Below are 15,679 nucleotides of genomic sequence, written 5' to 3' on the forward strand. Positions count from 1 at the left end.
ATTATGATATGTTTAGACATATTTGGCACTTTATCTTTACAAATAAACATTAAGTTGCCTTGTAAAGCAAGTAATCAACCACACATATTCACATACAGCAAAAACACATCCAAACAGTGACAAATCAATCCCCAATCCACACATCCTAACTCACAAGCATATACTAAAAATTGGAATCAAAATTATGCATATTTTCACAAGTTTTTTAACCTAACATTCAAGAAATGAAGCAACACACAACACATTATTTTTTCATTTTTATATGTCAAAATATCCTAAGAGACAAGTTTCAAGTGTCAAAAATAGTTGTAAGGAAATTCATAAAAACTCTAGAAGTTTTAACAAGATTTTAACAAGGTTAAAGGCACTAAACTAAACAAGAAGTCAACAATTTCACATATATTTTCCTAACCATTATTAACACATAAAAACACCAAGAATCCATAAAAAATACCAAGGAAACATTAGGAAATATTTTTAGGAGTTTTCTCATGTATTTTTGAAGCAAACAGGGGTGTGATTAACAACATATAGTGTTGAAATAGCACAAAAATAAGCATAAAACGAAACACCAGTAGAAATAGGCCCAAGCCCAATGGGAAAATGGATCCTGGACTATCCAAACGTATCAGGGACGTTGGATTGATCCAGGATCCTCAAACCCTAGATCAAACGGTTACAAACATGCAGCACACCATAAGGTGGTTCAGGCACATGGAAACAAGGCACCTGGATCATCCACGTGGCGAACCAAGGATCCAATGACGGAGATTGAGAAGTGGAATGAACCAAACTGAACCAGACCGGTTCATGTGTCTATATAAACACAATGAAACCGGTCCAGCTCATTTCCTTCTCCCCTTTCTCTCACTACAACGTTTTTAGAGAGAGATGCTCTGCAATTTCTCTTCATCTTCTCCGATGAACACAACGGCGGAGGTGTGGTGGTTCGCCGGCGGCGCCACCACACCTGAACATTTTTCGAAACTTTTTTGCACGATTGTGTTCATCTGAGTCCCCTCTTTATGATTCTGGAGCTAATTTCTTGAAACGAGGCTTGAATTCGAACAGATCTACATTCGAATCTTACATTCTAGGGTTTTGAAAAAGTTTTCTAATTTTCTTGGAATCAAACCCTAACTTAACCTATTTTCTGAGCTGATGACGAATTTGAGCTCTGACTTGAAAAACGAACGGTGAACCTTCGTGATTTTACATCTTAGGGTTTCGTTCCAAACCTTTTCGAATCTTTTCGAAGTTTTCACTTCGATTCACCGTTTGTTTTCAATTTTAAGCCTTCGATGATGATTTAAAACGAAAAACGAGAAGGTTTTGTATGTTTACCTGATTTGATTTGGAGATTCGAACAAAAGATCCACGCAAGCTTCTGGTAAGTCTTGAACTGAAAATAAATCAGTTGTTTGCTTCTCTTTCTTCTTCACTGGTGTGATTTTGCTTCAATCCTCTTCTTCTCACTCTTTCTTGCATCTGTGATCGTTCAAATTCGTTGCTTAAGTAACCAATTTGAGCTTCGAATTGCAGAAGTCACGGTTCGATGATGAAGATTCCTCAATGAATCTCTGAAAACTGTTTTGAATTCATTCCAATTGATTGAAAAAGTTGTTACTGGGAAGTTAGGGTTCAACGAAGAAGATGAAGATTCATCTTCGTTCTTGATGGATTTTGTTGTTTGATTCTGTTAGAGGAGAGAGAAAATGTGTGAATTGTTTGTGGTGATGTGGCTCGTAGTGATTGATTCTCTGGCCAATTCTGACACTGTGCCCTATTTATAACCTGCCATGTGTACTTGAGACCCATTGAAATGGTGACATGTGTCCTGGACCTGTAACTAACTCGTCCCTTGCTGAATTTTGGACCTGAGGACCTTTGTGCAATTTCTGGACATTTAGGGACTGACCTGCAAAAAATGCTAAGGACCAATCTGCAAAATTGTTAAGACTCTGGGACTGAAATGTAATTGACCAAAAAGAATTAAGAAGTTTGACCTAAAAAATTCGAATAAAAAAAAAGGACCTAAAAGAAAATAAAATGACTCAAGGGACTAAAGTGCAATTTTAGAATTTTTAGGACTAAAATGAAATTAAAATAAAATTGAATTAAAATTGGTAAACGGAAAATAACGTAAAGTGAAACGATTAAAAAAATGACAAAACGGACTAAAACGAACCAATTACCTAAATGAGGTACTTTAAAGTAACCTCTCTCTGTCGAAATTTTGTGTGAAATGACCAAAATGCCCCTGGGGCTAAAACGACTAAAAATGACTCAGATGCAAATTTTAAAATGGATTTTTAACAGAAAATTGAAGCAAGAGCTTATACAAGCAAATTAAAAAACTCAGAGACAATTTTAAGAGATTAAACAGAGCTTTAACACTTGAAAAGACTAAAATGCCCCTAGGGGTTAAACTGACTCAAAATGACTTCAAATGCAATTTTTGAAATGGGTTTTGACATAGAATTGAAATGAAGACTTATTCAAACTATTTGAAAGGGCTCAAACAAATTTTTAAAAGACTGAAAGAAATTTTAACATAAGAAATGACTAAAATACCATTCTATGTGAATTTTGCAAATAATATTGAAATAAAATGCAAAGAAAGATGTAATTGATCAGAGACATATCAAATGACTTGAAATACAAGAAAAGAAGAATTGAGTTAATATTTTTAGGTCAAAAATTAGGGTATAACACTGTTCTTGTTATTGGTAATTGTTAAATCAGAAATCCTCGAGAGACGACCAAGGTTAACTACCTTGTACTACTTGTTTTAAAATACTTATTCTTGATCGTGCACGACAGTGATCAATCTTCTTTATTTTAAAAAAAATTTATTCGATATTATAAAAAAAAAGTCGTATCTCATTCTTAATTGTATTGTGTTGTTTTATTTATGTTAGAATATCATGTACTTATCTTTTAACAATATCAAACACACCTTAAGCGTATCAGTTGAATAGAGATACTAATAGCATCCACAATGATAGTCCATTAATAAGGACACCTTAAATCCCCCCCCCCCCCCATTGTAAGTTCCATCAATAACCCCTATGACATTAACAAAATTTCAATTACCCCCTTTGAAAATGCACAATGTTAATCAATTTTACCCCTAAGTCAAATTCCTATGTTAGTCAACATGACGTTTTGTAAATACCCCTTGAAGTTTTGCAATTATGTGCAAAATGTTCCCCGAACTTGAAAATTTATATTTTTTTTCTTATCCTTTACCCAAAAGATATTAAAGACAAACAATTAACAGTTAACTTTAAAATTTTAAACTCTACAATAATACAATCCAATATTACAATTAACTTTTGGATCCTTTATTACAATCCATTATTTTAGATAAGAAAAAGCAAAACGATATACTAGTTCATAACCACTTTGTAATACTTTATTAGATATGGAAATCCAAACTAAATAATATTTCGTTTGTGAATATAATCAACACCTGACAATCAACATAAGTATTACCCTATAGAGCCTAACACTATTTGGCAATATTGACTTGTTTGACACCTATGTTGGGAGTCATATGCTAGAATTTCAAAAAGAATTTCAATTCAGCATTGTTTTGATAAAAAAAGAAGCAGTTCAAAATACTCATTAGGTAGGATTGCATACATGGATACAAAACGGGATTAGCCAGTTATATTATTACTCTACTTTGTAGTGTTCTTATGATGTGTTAGACATCTGATTATTATGTTATTAGGATGCAGTTATTATGTTATTAGGCAACATTTATTATTAAGAAGTTATTGAATAAATAGGGAAATCAAATGAAAAATCAGTAGATATTTTATTTAGATTGGATATTGGTTTGGGAGAGACTAAGCTCTCGAATTTTGGGGGGGAGGGGGGAGATCCAAGACTCTCAATTTTTTAAAGAATCCGTTGTATCCTATATTTCTATTGGATCATCAATAAAAGTAAGTTATTCTCCCATATTTTTATGTTTGGTACCAATTTATATCACGATAATTCAGAGAATGCATTTTAAATAACTTAAATATTGAAGCTAAATTGTTTGCTTTAATATCTTTTGAATCAAGTATAAAAAAATACACATTTTCATGTTTAGAGGATATTTTGCATCGAAACTTCAAGGGATATTTACAAAATGTCATATTGAATAACAGAAAAGTTTGACGGAAAGGGATAAATTGATCAATGTTGTGCAATTTCAAAGAAGTAATTGAAATTTTGTTAAGATTAAAAAAATAATTGACGAAATAATTGTCTATTTACTCAACCATAAATCAACGGTTTAAAATTGCGATATTTTGTTATAGCAGTCAAACTGAATCAGGGGGACGCATATGCTGTCAAAAGAAAAAGGAAAGTGGCAATTTTATACTTGTTCTCTCTTCCACGTGCTATGTTTTTCTCTGACACGTGAAACAATGACTATTCAGTAAAACATGATCGCGTAGCCTCCACTCGCTACTGTGACACGTGAATAACTCCTCCACAAACATCAATCCCCAGTGGGTCCCACCATTGAACAATAGTTCGTGTTACAGAAACGGTGAGTAAATTGTAACTACAAACTCCAAATGAAACACAACAACATAAGCCAGTAACGTCATCTTTATCAATCTAGAACACAACAACAACATTATTCTCTCAGAAAAAAAAAAAACATCATAAGTCATAACCTTAAATTTTTTCAAATGGGTGCCACTGAACATGTAATTAATTTCATTTGTTTCAATTTATTGTTTTTGTTAAGCTACTTTAATTTTTTCAAAATGGGTTGTTACCATTTGTGTAAAATTTTAATCTTTTTGTTTTTTGTTGTTTTTTTTTGTTGTTTTTGTTAGGTGGATGAAAGTGAAGGAGCTAGAAAGATGGATGATGGAAAGAAGGAAGAAGGGTTAAGGGATTTGGAGAAAGGTGAAGTTGGAAAGAATGATGATGATGATGATGATGATGATGATGAGGATGTTGAAAATGTTGCTCATGGTCATGGTCATCATGATGATCATGAAGGGTATAATGTTTCAAGATTTCATAGATTAAACCCTACTAACCCTTTGAGAATTGTGATGAATAGCAATACAAGAGTTGCAAAACCTTCTCCTAACACTCAATCTCAACGCTCTCATACTCATACACGTTCCATTCCAATACCAACACCAGCACCAATTCAAACTCCACAACCACCACCACCACCACCACAACAACCACCACAGGTATGTTTCTTTTTCTTTTGAGTTTTTTTATTCTATTATACCTTCATACAAGTGCCTTGTTCATGTCAGTTTTTTTTTTTTTTTTGGTCTTTAATTCATTAACTTCTTTAAGCTTAATTCAATTAAGTTGAGCTCTGACCCATTCATTGTTCATGTCAATACTTTCTGGAAATTTACATTTTTTTTTTTTTACTTTTTTGTTAATGTGATGAGAGGATTTTTTGTGTTTTGTTCAAGTCAAATACTTTATTGAAATTTACATTTTTGTTAAAGGGTTATGCAGGTTTCTTGTTCAATTCAAATACTTCAAAAAAATTTACTTACATTTTAGTTGTTTTTCTGTATAGGGTAATGAGGGTTTCTTGTGTCTTGTACAAGTTGAATACTTTATTGAAATTTACTTTTTTTGGTAAAGGATTATGAGTGTTTCTTGTTGAATTCAAATACTTGAGGTAATTTATTTACATTTTTTATTTTTATTTTTGGTAAGTGGCTATGAGGGTTAAATGTATCTTGTTCAAGTCAAATACTTTACACAAATTAAATTTACATGTGTTCATTTGGACAAAGATTGTAATTTTTTTAAGGGTTTATTTTTGTTTTTTGTTACTAAATTTATTTTTTAATATGGATTCTGTTTCATTTTTTCAGCAGCAACCGGTGACACTTAATTCAAGAAGATATACTAACAGAATATCCTTGTTTATATTCGCTCTCCACCAATTACTCGCTATTGCTCTTGTGTGTTTTCTTGTGTTCAAGGGAGTCCAAGGACTAGTACAAAAATCTGGTTCTGTTAAGAGGAAAGAAAAAAGAGTATTGATGTATTTTCTTCCACAAGTGGAAGCTGCAACTTTTATGAGCATAATTCTTGCTTTTTTTTGGCAAGGTGCAATTAGAAAATGGCCAACTTTTATGGTTCATTTTATACTTTGGTTTACTTTCGTGATGTCTCTTGCAGCCGGGATTCTTCTTATTTGCTTCCAAAAGCCTCCAACTGACGGTGTTGGTGTTTGTTTCATTGCTTTTGCGATTGGAAATGGCTTATATGGTTGTTGGATTAGTCATAGAATTAAATTTTGTTGTAAGATATTGACTTTATCGCTTCAACCGATGTCCAAATTCAGTGATTTGAATCGACCTACTTACTACATGCTTGCGGCTGGATTCTTGTGGATATCTATATGGACTTTAGCAGTAGTTGGAGCTTTGAACTTTTATTTTCCGCCTTTGGTTATCATCGCATTAGTGTTGAGTTTGGCTTGGACCACAGAGGTTATGAGGAATGTTGTTAATATAACGGTTAGTAGGGTTATTGCATTGTATTACTTGCGAGGAATGCAATCTAGCACACAATTTTGCTTTCTGAGAGCGTTGACTCGGAATCTCGGAAGTGCTTGTTTGGGGTCTCTATTTGTGCCAACAATTGAAGCACTGAGAATTGTTGCTAGGGGGCTGAATTTGCTTGAGGGAGAAGATGAGTTCATGTTTTGTTGCGCTCGTTGTTGTTTGGGAGTCATGCAATCAATTTTCAGAAATGGCAATAGTTGGGCATATGTACAGGTAACTTCACAGATGAACAATTGATTAGTATTTGGTCCATATAGTATAAATGATTCAAGAAATGTTATATAGAGTTTTTTCTTCCTAGCTTATAATCGACATTTTAAATGATTCAAGAATTCTGAAAAATGAAATTTGCTGTCAGTTCTTAGTTTCGCTATTTTACTCTAAAATTTATCGATGAGTCTTTTTTTGTCGCGTTTAGTGACTATACACTGACTTTAAAAAAAATCCATGGTCATCCAAAATCGCATTTTACTATGATGTCATTTTAATCTATTACTTCTTAAAATATATCAGTATCTGCATCCGCATTTTTACAGCTAATGGTTTGGCTATGAGTACATTTGTTATGGAATCCTCGGATCGAACCTGGTCGCCACATTTCCCTCATTCGTGTGTTTATTTGAGTATGTGTTGAACACTCGGCCAATACAAAAAAGAACTATGTGGCTTAGATTTGATTGGAGGTTTGTGTAAAACTATCGCACACTGTCAATGTGTAGTCATCAAACTCTTTTCTGTTTCGAATTATGTGATCTGTTGGATTCCTTTACTACACGGACCCTACCGTCTTTCAAATTTGTTGTCATCATATCCCTTGTTGCACATTATCACATAGCAATCACTATCCACCAATTATTTTAAGTTACCTAACTAATTTATGAATTCATCATAATAGATTGCAGCCTATGGAAGAGGTTTTGTAATGGCATCACAGGACACATGGTCCCTATTTGAGAAGGAAGACATGGTGCCAATAGTAGATGCTGATATAACCAGCTCAATTTGCTTCCTCACAGGAGTTTGTAGTGGCTCTATGTGTGTTATTGTTGTGGCTGCTTGGACTCAAAGTGTACACAAAAGTTTCACAGCCACCCTGTCTTTACTCACATTCTTCATTGGATACCTTTTGGTTGGTACCCCTTATTTGACCAATTTTTTTCATATCTTTTAATGGTTTGTCTACTATGCTATTTAGGTCCCTGACTTATTTATATAAATCTTTGACATTATTTTTTTAATAGTTTCTGAATTTTTTTACAATATTTAATTAGATTCCCGAACTAATTTTTTTTTAACCGCATCCTTGGATTTTTAAAATAAATTTATAATCAGGTTCCTAATTTTTTAAACAATTTGTATTTGGGTTTCTAAAGTTCAAGGACCTAACTCTAATTTATATAAAATTTTATGGACCCAAATAAAACTTTTTACTTAAAAGACTCAATTACAAATTTTTTGTTTAGAAATTTATTATAAAGTCTTTAAGTAGGTAAGGGACCTACATTGTAATTAAACCAGTTTTTTATTATTAGTTCACAATGATTAATTAGCATGCGATCAAATCTTAACATGATCAACTTGTTGATTTTGCAGACTAGGATTGCAATGGCAGTGCCTCATGCTTGTGTGAGTTGTTATTATGTATGCTATGCTGAAAATCCAGAAAACAGATTGTTTGATAAAACAATTAAAGATCGTCAGGCTTTGTTAAAAACTGGTCGTGAATTGGCTGTACCTACACCAAGGGGACTTAGAAGATATACTTCAAGGTCTTAAATTCATAAATTCACTACCAAAAAAAATTAAATTAACGACGAAAATTTAGAGATAGAAAACATGAAATTCGTCTCTAATTTCGTCATTTAATCCAGGGAATTAGAGATAGGTTTTATTTTTTCGTCTCTAAATATTTTTGCTAATATTTTTTTTTGGTAGTGTTATTTTTGTTGTTACACTAAGTAAATTCAAGATGAAGGTCAAGATAAGATATGAAAACTGCTCTTAGTGGAAGGGCATACATGACCAAAAGAGTTGAATACTTGAATTGAAGCCAATAAAAAAAATCTTGATGGCTGAGGAAGTGGTTTTGTTGAGAATGATCTGGCTTGAAGAGCCATCATTGGAATTTTGTATTGGAATGAAATAAATGTGGGGTAAATGAGACTAATCAACAATGCCACTAAAGTGACTTGTGGTCCATCCTTGTAATATCATGTTTATTTATTTTTTTGTACATATACTTTTAGGATATTCCATATGGTGGAGTTCCATCATTATTTTATTGTTAGGTATGCGTAGAAGGCACTGATTCCTAATTTAATTAGTCTTTTAATCTTTTAGCAATGTCCATGAGTTTTATTTTATGTTAAAAAAAAGTAGTTGTATGCAATTCCATGCTGTAAATAATGTTCATTAAATTTTTTTTTTTTGTAAAGTGTACAACTTGTTATAAAATCATTGAGGCTGGTTGGTGTGGTCACATGTTATAAATAAGGTGCTTGAAGATACTGTACTTTTTTAGATTTGTTTTTGAAGGCTGGTTTTTTATTCCAATTGATGATTCCTTTTTCTAATATAAAAGTCCATGTTGTCATTTGTTATTGCTTTTTAACATCACAAGCTTTAAAATTATGTAAATCAATCAATAACTTTTTTCAATACAAACTTTTTTTATGCTAAATTTTTTATAGCATTTCATTAGATATCGGTTGAATGAAACATGGCGGTACATCAATAAAAGTATGGAGACAACTTAAGAATGTGACATCTCTAATAATCAACATGAGAGTTTGTGAAAAAAAATTACAACAACGTTTGCATTATCTAATATGGCACCAAATTTTGTGATGTTGTGGTTGCCGTTGTGGAAATACTCTACAATTTCTTCGCATCAAGCTTGAAATCTACGTTAAGGAGTTGTAGATCATGCACTCAGTTAATGCCTCAAAGCAATCCCACATGAATGGGTGTTCAAAACCCAACAAATCCAATAGAAAAACCACAAACTAAACTAATATAAACCGAAACCGCAACAAACAACATTTGGTTTGGATGTATTTGGATTTTTTTTTTACTCAACCGCATGGTTAGAATTGATTTGCGGTTTTTTTATTACCAACTGAACCAAATGAACCAAACTGCAACATAAGAAAAACACTCTTTCAATCTATGCCACCTGATCATAAGGTGACTATCGGTGCAGTTTGGTACGGTGGTGGAATGCTTCAGTGATAACTGGAACAGTTGGGGGTGTGTACCTACAGACACTCCGACACCTCAAGTCAGTATGAGATCAGAATGGGGGTTCAAAGAGAGAGTAGATTCTAACCTTGGCGACTGCCAAGAGTCCCCTTTATATAGAGGTGGGTGAATGCAGAGTTGTTGTAAGGCACACGTGTGCTCGGCGGTTACGAATTCCTAGGAAGTGTAACCGTATAGGAGAGATTTGCGGGATCCATGATGGTGACCGTTACTGTTCGTTTGAACTGGTCTCTGTTGCTCTGAGCATCCCCCTCGCTGGTAAGAGGTGTGTTGCGAGTAATATTGTCTGTGAAATTTGGCCTGTGTTTGTATTGGGCCTAAGTAATTGTGCCTAGATGTCTTTAGCTGGTCCAGAACAGTAGTCCCCAAGTCGTTGCTCTTGATAAAGAGTGATGACTTTGAATGAGCGTGGGGACCATTCGTAGGAGCTCTCTTAGAGGTGATGACCTCTTTGTTTGAGTTTATCAAATAAGAGAGGGACATGTGCGTCTAACGGGTAAATGCATGTGACGGAATTGACATGCTCACAATGGAACATAATAGTTCACAGGGGGATGCCTCATAATTTCTACCATGGTTGCAACGATCATGTGCCATATATTCACAAGGTTAACGGTGTTGTTCACAAGGGAATGCCTCACAAGTTCTAACATGGTCGTGATGACCGTGTGGCAAGCATTCATGCCCTAGCATGATATAGCTCGCAAGGGCATGTCTCACAAGTTCTAGCATGGACGAACCAATCAAGCAGCAAACACGTCTATGTCTCAGGACCTATCATATCGATGACTATGTTAACATCAGGGTTAATGACTTTGTTCGTGAAGATATGCTTGTTAGAATCTTGGATATGCTCGATAGGTGGTGAGAAGTGATTTATGTAACCCGAAGGAGGAATGTCCATCCTATATGTGTTTGTCCGTAGAGCAGAGAGATATGGTAGTCAAAACATTCCCTCGTCAAAGAGTTGATTGTTTATCATTCAGTAATTAATGTCTGTGTCTCGAGGGTGAGACTGAGGGGATATGACCTTTGGTTTCTGGCTGCCATGTGTAAGTCTAGTAATGTACTTTAGTACCTAGAGCCTTGAATGTGTCTTGGTGCATGTTCCTAAAGCTTAATCATCACCGTTGGTTTGATCTTGACTTTTGGAAATATGATGGATTTGATTAGAACCGTTAAATGCGTGAACAAATGCGATTTGGACCGTTGTTTGGTTTAGTTTGTGAAGGGTTGCATATGAAAGACTGCACCGGATCGAACTTTCTGTTTTCTAAAGGGTTGCGAAGGGAGTATAAATAGTTTCAAATGTTGTTTGGAAACACTTTTCACCATTTTTGTATCCTTTCAACCATTCAGTAAATCGGACAATCCTGATTAACTTAATTATTCGGACTCAGATCATTTTAGTCCCTCAACCATTCACTTTTGGACTCAGTTCATCTTCAACATCTAACAAGTTTGTTATTCTCAGCATTCTCGTTCTATTTTCTATGTTTTGATCGTTTTTCTTTATTGAAAAATTGTAAAACTGCATGTTATGGTTAAGGAAGCTCTGGTTACGGTGGTTTTTGCCCTTAGTGGTGGCGGCTTCCACCGTAAGTAGGTGTTTTGAGACTTAGAGTCCCTATCTGTTGTTTTTGGGTAACCACCGGCGATGGGTTGTAGCTTGTCTATAAGTTCGATTCGTCGCCACTGTAAAAGTGTTGTGCTGCCTTAAGGGGTGGTTTCCAGCATGCTTTTTGCTTTTTCCTTCAAAGTTGTCATCTTTTTCTTATTTTCCTCTGACCTACTTCGTCTATGAGGATGTTCGATCCCTTCCTCGCCACGATCGAACTGTCAGGTGACGAAAGGGTGGATTTGAATGTCCGATTCATTTTTTCCCTTCTTTCTCTTTCAGGTTTGTCACGGCTGAAAGGAATGTTCCCAAAACATATGACGATACTTAGATCAAGGACGAGCCATAGGGGGCGGTGTCCGCGTTTTCACCAGATGGTACAGCGATAATTCCCTTTGGCTCCGTGGGGAGGAGCGAATATTGGGAGGTTGTATTGTTGAGCGTCTCGGATTGAGTATGCTCACCATATACGGGGAATATGTTTCCCATGTACAAAGTGGTTTTTAAAGACATGGAGTTTAGACTCTCTTTCTCCGACTTCCAGCGAAGTGTGCTCCGATGGACGAAGTTGTCTGTAACACCCTATTTCTAATAAGCGGTAAAACGCGCGAATATATAAACATATTCTAGAAATAGATGCTACGTCTTCATTCAACCACAAAACATGCATGTATAAATTGTCAAGTCTCATAAACATAGCAGCGGAACATATATAATCATGTTAATAACATCTCCAAATCTCATGACAATAAATACATCTCTCAGATACAACAAAATATCCACTCCAAATTACATAATCAAAACAAAATCCAACATGCAAGTACTATCCTAGATCAGAGCCCTAATCTAGACACTTGCACATAAAAAGAGGAACTCCGCTCCTCGGCAACATCAAGCACACAATCTAAGCACCCTGCACTCCATCTACCAGTCCATACGGAAAGGCAGGTGGTAAACCACTGAGGGTTAACATTACATCATCATAATTCATATGAAAACATATCATTCAAGGATTCATACATATCACATATACATAACCATCCCTCCTAGAATACTAGCATCACATGATTATCCCCCATCACTTACATTTCAAGCTATCACATTATTAACATGGCATAGCAAGTATATCCAATCTCTAAACAAATCATCGACATAAGTTCATCAATTATCAATCAATGAAGGATTACTCACCTTATTCTTCGCTTAGCATACTTAACTCAACAAGTACAATTCATCATTTCAAAGTTATAAGCAAGCAATCATCATTATCAAAGAAATCATCACATCTCATGTATATACATATACAATTCTCACCTCATCATTATTATCAAATTAATTATCATCAAATAGGTTCACCAAGTGTATAAGCACAAACAAGTAAGACATGCAATTAGAGCATGATTCAATTACTCACAACCATCAATAAAATCCACCAATGTACATATACACCAATCCACATAATCACAACATTCACCAAATTTTACCATTACACAAATTCAACAAGTCACATATTCAATTATGACACGACTCATCAATTAATCAAATGCATGCAATGTTCTAGACTCTTCTAGATGCATGCGATACCAGATCACCTCAAGGTCGTCACCTTCGATGCAACAAAAACATCGTAATCACCTCAATTGGATATAAAATCCACCACCATCAGTCATGAATGCATGAACATATGACTCGAATCAATGCATATGTTCACACAAACAATAATCACCTCACCATCACCATCATTTTGCATACATGCATTCACCAACAAGATCACCATCAATATTAGCATGTATGAATTCACCACCAACAATCAACATTTAACATGTTCAACAAACAACATAACATAAACATGTTCATCACCACTCAATTAGTATATATGCATCGATAACAATTCACCACCACTTGACATATATACAATCACCAATAACATCCACAATTCAATCAACATATAGTTGTCACATATATACATCATCAATCATCTCCACATAAATCAACATATAGTTGCCACATTTCCACATAATTCCTTACATACCAAATAAAGGAACAAATACAACATATGATCACAAACATCATATTCATCACTCAACAACCATCCATACATCATCTCATAATCATATTAATCTATTCATAAAGGGCTCATAAGCAATTGGCTCTCAAAAATCATTTTCAATCAAATTCGTCTCCAAAAATTACAACATTGAAAATAATTGAGCATTTAAGTCAAAACCAAGTAAACAAGCTCAATTGCCTATGCCATGTATCCTCACGAGTTACATATGCGTGCAGTAGAAGTTACATAAGCATTTCATCGACCACATATGAAGAATTCACAAAAATCACGAAGTTCATCTCACTTTTGCCACTTTTCCAAAATTCTAAGTTTTCAAGGTAAAACAAGTCAAGACTTGATGAAACCAATCACAACCAATTTTAGAAATCATACAAACAATATACAACTTAAGTCCCACTTCAATTTCCGGAGAAAACGAGTTTTCGGAAAAATCGACGTTTGGACCGTTTTTCCAAAGTTAAGAGAAAAATTCACAAAATCAAGTCCAATTCGATTCAAACCATGTTCCAGTAGGATTAAGTGCATAAACAAAGGTTAAACAAGTTAAAAGAAACATTTTAGAAGTCTCGGATTGGTCCCCAAGTGCACGAAACAAAGATTCAAAATGGTTGAACTGGGAGCTGCACGCTTAAGCGTCCTCTGCACGCTTAAGCGTCCAACTTCCAGTAGCTTCTGGGTCTGCACGCTTAGAGCACGCTTGGAGCACGCTTAAGCGTCATACGCCAGAACTGCAAAAACCAGTTACGGGTTCCACCCCTTTTCACCCCAAAATCCCCATTTTGATTCTCCCAAACCCCAAAACTTAACCCAAAACGTGTTTATAGGTCATATACACTATAAAACACTTAAACATCAACAAGTTTTGAGATTGCAACATCAATTCATCAATAATTCACCAATTCACCAAACATTCTCAACTTTCAACAACAACAACAATTCTCATCATCAATTCATCAATCTTGATACCCAAAGTATTCATTCAACAACCACATGTTCCAAATCAATAACAACAACTAATGAACATGAATTCATGCACAATTTAACACCACAACTTCATTTCTCAACAAATTTGCTCAAGAACACAATATACCAATATTTATGCATTTCAACATGTTAATCCACATACTAACATACAATTATCATACTAATCATGTTCTCAAACATAGCAACAACAATTATGCACGAATTTACAACAATTAGATTCAATTCATCAATTTCACAAAATGGGTAAAAAGAAAAAGTTATGAATTATGGTTGAATTCTAACCCTTTTACCTCTAGCACCAAGAATCTCTAACCCAAGCTTCAATTTAGATCCTAGATGATGAATTCCTCTTCTAGCTCTAGCCTCCAACCCCTTTCTCTTGTTCTTCCTCTTCAACCCTTATCTTCTCTCTATCTCTATCTCTTCTCAAATGAAAATGTTGGTGAAAACCTATTTTCTCTACTAACAAGAGTTTATATAGGCTCACCTAATTGGGCTTAACTCACAAAGTCTTAATGGGCCTAACCCATTTCTATTTTAACCCACAAAATGTTACTACTCACTTAACGGTAAAATGTAATACTAACGGTTACTTACCGGTAATTAAATAATTACTACAACTCTCTAGCACTTATAAAAATAACAACTCTCACTAAACACCAAAATAATTCTCAACCAAATTACAAAATTACCCCCCACTCATAAAATGACCAAAATACCCCTGAGTCCAAAATGACTAAAATAGCCTTCTAACACTGAATTCCACAATTCCCAACCAAAAATACACACAGAGGCAAATAATCACATAAGAGCACATATAACACACATAAATAAATAATAAAATAAATCTAGCGAAAATCGGGCTGTTACATTGTCCCCTTCAGAACTACACCTGAACTCTTATGTTTTTATGAAGGCATTTGAGCTTGTTTGCCAGTACCTCCAGATTGCCCCCACCAAAAATGTATTTTTAACTCTATTAACTGTACAGCGAGGAACAAAAGAAGGGTGGAGGGCAAGGTTGGGTCTCTCTTCGCTAAAACAAGAAGTTGTTCAGCATCTTTGGTCCTTCACACTAGAACAATATTATCATATCCAATTGAACTTTTTATACTTTGTTATCATCAAAACTAAATGTGGCAATGTTAAGCACATTTTGTTCCAATACAACAA

General features: G+C 34.6%; 1 protein-coding gene and 1 long non-coding RNA gene across 3 annotated transcripts; one reads left to right on the forward strand and one right to left on the reverse strand.

Annotated features, from left to right (window-relative positions):
* The first annotated feature begins 4,592 nt into the window (after positions 1–4,592).
* LOC146936913 (Plasma-membrane choline transporter family protein) lies at positions 4,593–9,062 on the forward strand. Of its 2 annotated transcripts, none has more exons than XM_085751466.1 (5): positions 4,593–4,718; positions 4,851–5,222; positions 5,874–6,785; positions 7,468–7,701; positions 8,166–9,062. In XM_085751466.1, the coding sequence occupies exons 1-5, from the start codon at positions 4,701–4,703 to the stop codon at positions 8,346–8,348; spliced, it is 1,719 nt and encodes a 572-aa protein (XP_085607592.1). In that variant the 5' UTR covers positions 4,593–4,700; the 3' UTR covers positions 8,349–9,062. The 2 variants fall into 2 exon arrangements, with proteins under 2 accessions (XP_085607592.1, XP_085607593.1); XM_085751467.1 differs by having other exon boundaries at positions 5,877–6,785.
* Positions 9,063–12,101: 3,039 nt separating this feature from the next.
* Positions 12,102–15,109, reverse strand: LOC146936914 (uncharacterized). Its single transcript, XR_015033217.1, has 2 exons — positions 14,797–15,109; positions 12,102–12,375 (listed from the first exon to the last, which is right to left on the reverse strand). It is a non-coding gene; the product is annotated as an uncharacterized LOC146936914 (long non-coding RNA).
* Between the last annotated feature and the right edge of the window lie 570 nt (positions 15,110–15,679).

This window comes from Medicago sativa, chromosome 3 (genome assembly GCF_051527215.1).
Source record: "Medicago sativa cultivar Bolivia chromosome 3, Bolivia_mono, whole genome shotgun sequence".
Classification (NCBI taxonomy): domain Eukaryota; kingdom Viridiplantae; phylum Streptophyta; class Magnoliopsida; order Fabales; family Fabaceae; genus Medicago; species Medicago sativa.